An 11,254-nucleotide genomic window follows, 5' to 3' on the forward strand; every position below is an offset into this window, starting at 1 on the left:
CATTCTAACAAACAGATATGCATTGAAACACTAATTACTGGCATGCTTTAAAAGATAAATACAAGAGACCAATAAAACGTACCAGTTAAAGACTTTCTTCAATCGAACTTTGTCCAACGTGAACGAACTCCTCTCGTTCCTACTCATCCAGCAAATAGTCGTCTAGTAGCACCACGGTCATCTACACGAACAACAAGAAACCGGGGACGACACCACTACTCGAAGCCCTCGATATTCTTAGAGTGAGAATAAAAAAGGTGGACTTTGATGGAATTGGTAAAGGGAAGGAGGAAAAGCAATTGTGTAGTTTGAACAAGCAAGTGGGAGAAAGGAGAAGACTATCGTATAGTCGGGTGGCTTGATCGTTTAGATCAGGGTACACGATCGTGTAGGAAATACTAAGTGATCGTCTATCAAAAGGTAAGCGATCATTTAGTTCCGCTCGGCGCGTTAAACGATCATCTAGTAAACGTAAGTGATCGCTTAAGGAATCGCGGACAATTGTTTAGTTACGCGGGTGTGCGATCATTTATGAAGGCGAGCACAATCGTATAGGCTCTCAACACTAAGCGATCAAAGGCTTTCACATCGTGAGAGAATTTTCAGTTTTTTTGCAAAATGAAAACTATTTTCATTTTATTCTTCAGTTACAAGAACTGAATCGAACTTCCCACTTTCGTACGAATTTGGAGAAAAACTCGGCCAATTATCTCATAACCGCTTAATTAATTAAATAATGAATATAATCATATTATATTCTTAACCTATAGTTTGATATCATATATCAACTAAAGTGTTTTCTCCTCTACTTGATATAAATCATATTTATATCCAATTTCCTCCAATATAATGTATCTCATACATTTAATTAATCATATCATATATAATTAACTAAGTTAATTATATCATATATAATCGAACTCTCTCTTGTCAATTAATACATTCAAACTGACCTAAAAACTGATTCTCAACTTATATCCAAGCTATCAAGGGGACCATATAAACCTATGGCTCGAAGCTCCAATGGTACGTGAATAGCTGCCTAAACTCTTTAGCCACGAGATCCATCATTTGTTAACTCTTAAGCATTCCACTAAAAACCGACAACTGAACTCTTATTACCACAAATATATTTTTTGTATCCATTGGATATAACCAATCATGAGTACGATAACCCTTCACAGATGCTCGTAAGTACAGTTGGGCCAACTTACTGTTTTGCCCTTGTAGTTACATCTCACTTCTTAAGTACCACTGATCCCTTTAATGAACAATACAACATAGTCCAACTATGTGTGAACACCTCTCGAACCATGAGAAGGTGTGTGGCGCCACATCGTTCAAGCCCTGGAATCAGCCCTTAAGGGAGCTATCTATCTACTTACCCCTACTTTGGGGAAGGAGTGAATTCCATCTTGTGTAGCTGACGAATCCCCAAAGTGGTAGGTTCGAGTCGGTGGCCAGGACACTCACACCCATGCAAGTCAAAGAACCACCCTTAATGGCAAGAGTTCCCAACTCAATCAGGATTGAGGTCATGTTACCTATGGTCATTCTAGTGAAGTGAAGTCTCTGTCATGAACGGTGTTATATAACGAGACTTTAACACTTCGTGGTCAGGTCTTATACAAACTCTTTGTATAGGACGTCCCCACTCGCATGTCCCCTACATGAATGATCAGGATCAGACCATCTATGACAAGTCACAATACTTGTAACTATTCCACAAAGCGAACCACATCCGTAGCATTATCAGGATAAGGTTTCCCTCCTATATTCATATACTACATATCATTTTGGTTATCACTTAAGACATGATCCACTTGTATGTCACCACATACCTGCTTAAATTATATAAAGACAACCAGAGATTTTAGTTTATTGGTTTATGGTAAAGCAAATAAAACATTCAGATGAGAAAAATCAAAAAGTGAAGTAAATATCATATATTATACATCACAAGCGTTCATATAAACTGTTTACAAACTACAGGACACGAGACTTTAGAGCATCAACCCCAACACATACCTCCTTTTGTCAGAATAGATTTATCTAACTCAAATACAAGTTTGAAACCATTTTTATTAAGTAAAGTTCCTGACATCAGATTCTTTTAAATATATGGTAGATGTCATACATAATTAAGGGTATTTTTCCAGAAGTCCATTTCAGCAGGACCTTTCCCTTGCCTTCCACAAAAGAAATCAAATCATTTCCCATGTACAGCTTATCATTGTCATCTTGTTTCTCATATGTAAGGAATAATGACTTGTCCTTACAAATGTGCCTAGTAGCACCAGTATCAATCCACCAAAATTTGGTGTTTGAAGCCATATTTACCTAAAAAATGACGTTAACCAAATCATCATTCTCCACGACGTTGGCCTGATTGTTGGAACTTTGTTCCTCCTTGTGTTTACACATTGTAGCGGTGTGACCACTCTTACCACAAACCCAACAATTTTCTTGAATGTGCTTGCTAGCATCTATCCTTGATCTATGATTCACATTTTTCTTCTTAAAATTCTATTTTTTGGGTTTATGTTTTGAAGTTTCAGCAATGTGAGCTTTGGCTTAAACTTCTAACTAAGTTTTATCTCCTTTTCTGTTATCTTCTTCTTTACGGAGTTTTACCGCAAGGTTCTCCATGGATAACTCCTTTCGATTGTGTTTGAGATAGCATATTGAAGTCTTTCTAGGAAAGAGGCAACTTCTCAATCACAACAGTAACTTGGAATGGCTCACTAATGTCCAATTCTTCACTTTGTAAATCACTGATGATAATTTGCAATTCTTCCAACTTGGTATCAATCATCTTATAATCTAAGAATTTTCCCACAAGGAATTTCTTAGTACCAGCATCTTCCAGTTTGTACTTCTTGTGTAATGCTTCCCACAATAGTTTTGATGTATTATAGGCATTGCAATAGACAATATACAAAGTGTCATCAAGATGATTAAGTATATAATTACGACATCCGAAGTCCAGATGCATCCATGCTTGTTTCGTAGCTTCCGTTTCAGGAGTTACAACATTTGGTGGGGTAATGGGGAAATCTTCCTTCAAAATGTGAGCAAGATTCAATGTGGTGAGATAGAAGATCATCTTCTGTAGTCATCTCTTGAAGTTGTCTCCCTTGAACTTCGCCATTTTTTCAGCATGAGATTTGATAATAGGCGATCCCATCAAGGCAGAAGTAGCAATATTGGTGGAGGAGTTTGCGACCATCAGTTTAGATATCTAATTGTCTTCAGATTGTTGAGGAAAATGGTATATATAGAATTAAATACACTAGCAAACTGATTAGACCTCAATTACTAGAAATAATATACTCAATGTATAATATTCAAACTCAAACGAAAGCTAGATGGTGTAACAAGGCTTAGATATGAAAATAATCAAATACTTGAAAGAACCTCGAAACCTTTGGAGACTCAAAACGTAGTTGAGGCATGCTTCTGATAAGTGTTATCCTAAAGACAATTTTTCGCTTTGCACGAGCCCAAGCAGACTATAACAATCATCTCACATGATACAATGACTAACTCTGGTAGAACTACAACCTCGAATTACTCGGATCTAGCAGAACTCTTGGATACTTGCTCTCAACTCAACTTAAAAACAAAAGAAATAAAGAAAAAAAAAGAGAGAACTCTTTACTTTGGAATGAGATGCTACAAATGAAGAATTAAGTTGCTATTTATAGGATAACCACTTAGTAACTCTTCAAAATAAAAATAAAATCAAATAAATACAAAAGTTGAAACATTTGTCAACTTTAACTCAGTTGAGTTGTTACTAAATAAAAATCAGACGTAACTCCTTCAAATTGAAGAAACTACAAATTTAACTTTCATACATGTTAAATTTGTACATGAAACATCATTTTAATTTGAAGTTCAATTCAATTTGAAAGTTTCTAAACAATGAATTTAATCTACATAATTAAATCCAATTTTATGTTTCAATATTCAATTGTTTCACTTTCTTTCAATATATATATATCAAAGTTGCTACTTTATACCTTGATTGTTAAATTATGTTGGTTTTTTTGCTAGACAAGTTACAAAATTTGGTTTCTAGAGTTAGGCAAAAATTAGAAATTAGTTCCTATGATTTTAAAAGTTAGATTTTAGTCCTGTTGTTTAATAAAACTTAATAAATAGTTTCTATGGTTTGGTAACCCTTCATAAATAATTCCCGTCAAAGAGTCTTCTTAGGAGGATTTTATCAAAGTTTAAATACTAAATTCTAGTTATAAACTATAGAGACTAAATTATTAAGTTAACAAACAGAACTAGAAAATAAGTAGTAAAAAAAATAAAAAGATATAATCAAAACTTAGAATAGAGTCCACCGTGGAGGGAAATCTTAAAGCCAAATTTCCATTGAATTATATTCGTAGTTTGTAAGAACACCTTGGATTTGAAGCATGTTAGGTTGGCAACATATGACTAACCACCTATTTTCTTCTTATTTTTTAAATAGGTTGACAATTTTCAAAGCTCATATTCATTTGTTTTTTTTTTAAGAGAGGCTTTATCTGCACTCTGATTTAAAATTTTGGTTGAAATCTCGAAATTTCAAGATTTTGAGATTTCGAGAAATTTCGACATTTCAAGAAATTTTCATTTTTTTAATTAACTATATTAGCTCATTTCAAGTTTTCAATTTTATGGTCCTAATTACATATAATTTTATAGTTTCACACGCCAACAAATGATTAAGCCTTTTTTATGTTACTTTTTCCAATTTCCAACTTTTCTCCATTTTTAGATGTATTTTCAATCCAAAACTTTTATTTTTAAAGAAATTTAATTTGAAAAAGGGAAATCATTTTAAATGACAAAACTACTAAAAATATTTACAATTAATAGGAAAATATCATAGTCCATCTATGATAGACTGCGATAGACAGTAATAGACTACTATCTATGTCATCTGTGTCATGATAGACATAGATAGTAATCTATCGTTGTCTATCACAATCTATCACAGATAGACTGTGATGTTTTGTTATTGGTTGTAAATATTTTGGTTTATTTTTCTATAGTTGAAAAAGTTACTTTGAAAAAACCACAAAAAATAACATATATTTATTTGTTTACCTCATTCAATCTTTTTCATTAAATTTTCACATCATTTTACCTCAAAATTGAATTAATGTGAGTTTTCTTTCTTTAACCATCCAAAATTTTCATAATTTTCACATCACTTCACCTTAAAATATTTCTAAACTTTATATTATTTTGTAATTATTTTTTTTTACTTTATGCTCTCACATCAACATTTACATAGACTTTTATAAAAGTTGTAATTAAATGTTGTTTTACTTTATAAAAATTGTCATTAAAAAAGTCAATTATAGTCTAATTAAGCCACGATAAAAGTTTCATTAACTAATTATTTTGATTTCCACCAATTTTCATCCATTTCCATAATTTTTCCAAAATTTCCATCTACATTTCCATAAAATTGGGACCTCGATATTTCCATCAATATCTATATTTCGAACTTGACCTATACTAAGACATCCATAATATTAAATATAAAAAACTTATCGCAACCCAAATTGATTAACTAAATTCATAGGGAGGAAAACAAAGATTCACAAATGATTAATCTCAAACCCAAATTTCTTAATAAAAAATAAAAAAAAGGGAATAATTAATAATTTAAAAAGTTTGAATACTAAATAAGGAAAATTTTAATTTTTAAAAAAATAAAAAGGGAAAAAAGCCAAAACCGACCCGTTGATTTTTAGCTCTTTGACCGTGGAAGTCAGTTTGATGGTGGTTTGATCGAAAAATCGACTTCCACCGATAATGGCTCATCCCTAGTCAATGATTTCGTCCATTAGATTTAAGTTTTTTCTTTTTTTTTATCATTTTAAAGTTTAAGATGCAGGAGCAAAATATGAAACTCATATCTGGCTCAAATATATATACTTTAATTAGTTGAATTAAACTCAAATTGACATATTTAAGCATCTTTAAAATTTATTAAATCACTAGATTGCATTCTTATTACTAAATTATAATTTTATTAACCAGTTATCATATTTTTAAGGATACAAATATAAAGTAAGAAACTAACATGAACAAAGCTCAATTAACATAAATTTGTATTATTAATTTTAAAATCAGATGTTGAATTCTTCCAACTCGCATATCAGGAAGAAATAGATGCATTAAAAAACTAATTAGAATAAATAATGTGCTACAAATAAAGTTTTTTTTTTTTTTTTTTTTTGACAGACACATACAATCTATTTGATACAACAATTAAGAGAAAAGAGAAAAAGACAGATAAAGACAGATATAACATGAATTTTTGTTTTTAGAAAATAAATTAATTTTGATTTAATATTGTAAGTTACGCTTAATTAAACAAAATGCTATAACTTGAAACCAATAGTCAACTATTTGTTGGTTCATTTCCCTAAAAAAACAAATCGGCATTTTCCATTCCATCCATCTCTAGGGTTTCGAGTTTATCTGTTTGTTCATTCTTGTTCGAGACAATTTTCGGCAGATTAGATAAGGATCCAAAGCAATTTTGAATTTTCTCATCATCTCTATTCTTCTGGTCAAGGTTTTTCCCTCTTTTTCCTTGTCGCCAACTCTTTTTCTGCCTACTTTACTTGTTTTTTCTTCTTACTTTGCGAATCCGTAACTATTTCCTCGCAGGGATTTGCTTTTCTATGAATTCCAAATTGTATACCCTTGATTCTTCTAGTTCCTTATCTCTTCTGTTGGGTGGAATTCAGTTCTTGCATTACTGGGCTTTCCCGTTGTCCTAAGTTGAGATTGAGATTTTAGAAAGTTCTTACGTTAGGCTTTAACCCCTTTTCAATTTCTGCTTTGTAGTTTACTATTTTCTCTTCATTTGGCGGCTTTGTGCTTGAATGAATTAACTGGGTTGGTTGAAGGTTTGAGAATGTTTGCAAGAGTGTGGTAGGTTGAGGGTTGGACTTATATTATAGATTTGTCTCTCCTCCAAGGAAATCTCCTGGAGTTTGATCTACTCAGAGTTGTGGAATATGAGTATTTGATTGTAAGCTCTTTTTCTGGTTATGGATTACTCAAAGAATAAACAGAATGAGGTATTGGGTGTGAACAAAATAGGGAAGAATATAAAAAAGAGTCCATTGCACCAACCTAATTTTGGTAACATCCCTTCATCACAACAACCTCAGCCACAGGTTTACAATATAAACAAAAATGATTTTCGGAATATTGTTCAGCAGCTGACTGGTTCTTCACAAGAGCCATCTACTAGACCACCTCAAAATCCAGCAGCTAAACAACAAAGCTTAAGATTGCAAAAGATACGACCTCCCCCATTGGCACCGATAAATCGGCCTCGTGTTCCACCTCCGGTCCATGTTTCGATAGCCCCGCCACAGGTTCCTTATTACAATGGCCAGTTTAGGCCTGCACGATGTGATCAGTCATCAGCAATGTTTCAAGGGCAGCCAGCACCTACACAATTGCCTCAATCGATACCAGCAGACTCAGTTTGGCCAAAGCCTGCTGATTCTCCAATATCTGCTTACATGCGTTATCTTCAAAGCTCAGCAGTTGATTCACCTGGAATAGGAAACCAGGCTCAACCATTGCCACAAGCTCAAGTTCCTGGTCAAGTTCAAAACCAAGTGGCTCCCTCTAGTTTACCACCCAACGCAGCCATGCCCACTGCGCCTTCTAGTACAAATGGTGGTCCTGTACCATCTCTTCCTAATTTTCCTCCCATCCAATCAAATAGTCCTGCAAATTTTCCCTCCCCTACACAGTTTCACGTGCCTTCTCCTTCTAGTTACTTGAATTTGTTGTCACCACAGTCACCTTATCCATTGCTTTCACCTGGATTTCGATTTCCTCCACCTCTGAGTCCTAATTTTTCATTTTCCCCCATGGCTCAACCAGGGATTTTAGGTCCTGGGCCTCCTCCGCTTTCTCCTGGCCTTATGTTTCCATTATCTCCATCAGGATTATTCCCTCTACTAAGTCCAAGATGGAGGGATTGGTAGTCCTACTTTGCACACTTATCTTACCACTTCTGCATTAAAGATTGTAACGCGTAGAGGTGGTGGAATAGACCATTTTGGTTGTTTGTACTGTCTGTTGTTTATTTTACATTCTTTGTTTTGCTTTTGTCTACACCCATTTTGCAGCTTGATCAATTTATGGATCCTATATGAACTGTGAGAGCTATCAAAGGAAAAACAAAGCCTCTGTTAAAGAGGTTATCATTAAGTAATGATGAAGAGGTCAGGCCATTGGACTGGTACTGAATGGGAAGAGAGCTGTAGCCTGGTAGGTGTAGAATCATAGAAGCTAAATACCCACATACATTTTAGTTGAAGATTTGTTATCATGATGTAGTTGTGGATTATAGCCAGTTTGATTTTCTTTCATTTAATTCATTGAACTTTTGTTGAACTGTAAAGTTGAGAAATCAGATGTTTACTGTATGTTATTCTGTTCAAGGAAGTACATAGCTTGATCTACAATCACTTTGCTGAGGGAAATTACTCCTTTGTCGCCGTCTTATCTTTCATTATGTTGTTTCTTCACTTTGTCATGAGCAACTTTTTCTCTCTTTTTTTTGGTGGCCAAGAAACTGAAATCTGAAGACTTGCTGGATCGGGTTTTATTGATTTCTCCTAATCATTATTGTAACTGATAACATAATGCAAAAATATTGATCATGTCCAAGCAATTGCAAATATAGTAATCAAGCTCAAAATATTAACAAAAATAGTACAATGCAAAATAATTTGTAAATATAGCAAAATTTAGATCTATTGCTAATAGGAATTTTTTAATGATAGAGTCTATCACTAATAAGAGTCTATTAGCGATAGTCATTTTCTAATGGATTTTTTTTATATTTTCAATTATTTAAAAAAATAAATGTTTAATTATTAACTCTAAAAGTGAAAGTGCTACTTATTCCAATAAGCTCAAATTAATGCTTTGTCCTTTGTGGTTTTTTGTAATTATATAAAACTCATTTCCCTCAAGCTGGTTATTTCTCATATATCCATTAGTTACAAAAATATTCTAGGTCTTTTCATTTTCCCTTCAAAGTATCCAAACAACAGTAGTTGACTCCAAGAGTTTAGGAACCCGAACCACGACTTCAAGCGATGGCGACTGCTAGGGTTCTCCATCGTAAGATAACCAATGACAGTTAATGACGACTGCAACTGCAAGAACAGTGGACTACTTTGATTTTGATTGGCAACCAGAAGGACGACAGACGACAACTGCATTATTTTCTCTGATAACTGGAAGGATGTTTGACTACTTTGGTTTTGATTGGCGAGTGCAAAATTGGATGCAAGGACGACTATCTTCTTCGACGACTGCCAGGATGACTGACTATCTTCTCAGTGAGAAAGGGGCTCTTATAATTTCTAATAAGATCAATGTACATTTGCATTTGCTATTATTCTGGAAGGGGATTGCATAAAAGGCTTTCATCATTATTTATTCCAAAACTCAATTATGTTTGAGCTTTATTAGATCACCTCTGGGGGAAGGTTGGGTGGTTTTTGGTTCAAGTGATGGATTTTTGAAATTACAACTAAAGAGTTGAACAATGGTTAAACATAACTAAATTAAAGTTCCATATTGATAAGGAATTGATATGGTATTGTAAGTTCATAAATGAATATAATAATCCCATGTTGGAACCCAGCATCCCTCGATATGTATAAACTAAATTTTGAGGCTTCAAAGAATTCTAAAGAGGTGGGCTTTGATGTTGTTATCCATAAATCACTAGGGGAAGCTATGGAGAATTATGGCACATAAGATAACAAGTAGAAGCAATTACATTTTTGTGATTGTCTGAAAACAACATTTGTAGATGAGACTCTTTCGATTTACTTCGATATTGATTCAACCCAAGCCTATGGTCAAGAGGGGATGGTTAGTTTTCGACACAGTCCTCGCTCGGCCAATAGAGTTACTCATACCTTAGCTTTGTACAAATGAACAAATCGACGTTGTGTGTGGAAGATCTTGCTTGGGAACACATTTCTCTTGTTCATAATGGAACCAAATATGAGGGACAATCAACCCAATTTCCTTAATTGCTTGTTCTCTTTTTGGGCTTATTTATTCTTAAAAAATTCTACAAAAAAGCAGGAAAAATATCAAATTATATCGTTACCCATGGTAATTAGGAACTATAATTGTATAAATTTAAACTCTAAAATGTTACAATTGTTTCAATTTACACCTTTAAATTTTGTTTAGAAAACATTGAGTAAGACTTACAATATTGTATCCATTAAGCTCTCAAATTGTCATAAGTGAATCAATTTAGGTTATTCATTAGGGTTGTCTTTGAAAACCGTTCATGGATCAATTCTAACATGTGTTTAGACTTCTTCATATGTTGGATTAATAAAATTGAAGATTAGAATTGATGTATTGACTTTAGAAGGAAATCATGATTGAGAGTCTAAATTGATTCGTTTGAAAGGGATAGGGTTTTAAATAATAAAATTATAAGTTTTATACAATATTTATTCAAACCGAAGGTTATAAAAGGTATAAATTAATTGTGAAATAATTTCAATAATCAAATCGATAAATTTATTAGTTTATGGTTTAAATTGATACAATCTAAAAAATATAGAGTATAAAATTGATATTTTCTATAAAAAAAAAAAGTAAATATAATGTTTTAATGTTTTCATTGGAATAAAGTTTGTATGTAGAATAGAATTCCAATGACTTTTTAAATTGAATGTTATTTCAAGGATCTAGATTGTTGTTCCAATTTGAACCTTCTGATGTTTGGGTTTGTTAGCCTTTTAGGTCATTATGCTTTCAAACTCAGCCTTTTAACTTATGGGATTTTAAGAAATAGTCTGGAGAAAAGTATACAATGGGTCCCTAGGTTTTTAAAGTTGATATTTATTTAGGATTTAGTTTTTTTGTTTTTGTCTTTGAAAATTAAGTCTATTTCATCCACATTTCTTATAATGATTTGCATCTTATTAAGTACAATGGTTGAATTTTTAGCCAAAACAAAAATAACTTATTTGGTTTGGTTTTTTAAATTACTGGTGTAGAGTGGATAACAAGGAAGAAATTTAAAGATGAAAATAATATCCATAAGCTTAATTTTCAAAAACAAAATGGTTACCAAACAAGATCTTAATTTTATAAGTTTCAAAAGAGACATTTTGCAAAATAGTCCTTTAACTTAACTCTAATCTAATTGAATGTT

At 32.8% G+C, this 11,254-nt stretch overlaps 1 protein-coding gene across 1 annotated transcript; it reads left to right on the forward strand.

The window, feature by feature from the left end:
- Positions 1-6,413: 6,413 nt before the first annotated feature.
- On the forward strand, positions 6,414-8,534 carry LOC120078418 (protein HAIKU1-like). The gene is made up of 2 exons (XM_039032688.1): positions 6,414-6,595; positions 6,691-8,534. The coding sequence occupies exon 2, from the start codon at positions 7,077-7,079 to the stop codon at positions 8,031-8,033; it is 957 nt and encodes a 318-aa protein (XP_038888616.1). The 5' UTR covers positions 6,414-6,595; positions 6,691-7,076; the 3' UTR covers positions 8,034-8,534.
- Positions 8,535-11,254: the final 2,720 nt, after the last annotated feature.

The sequence above is a fragment of the Benincasa hispida genome, chromosome 5 (assembly GCF_009727055.1).
Source record: "Benincasa hispida cultivar B227 chromosome 5, ASM972705v1, whole genome shotgun sequence".
In the NCBI taxonomy this organism is placed as follows: Eukaryota; Viridiplantae; Streptophyta; class Magnoliopsida; order Cucurbitales; family Cucurbitaceae; genus Benincasa; species Benincasa hispida.

Bases quoted from the DNA above. Each gene is read 5' to 3' on its own strand.
- LOC120078418 (XM_039032688.1), top strand. From the start codon at position 7,077: ATGGATTACTCAAAGAATAAACAGAATGAGGTATTGGGTGTGAACAAA.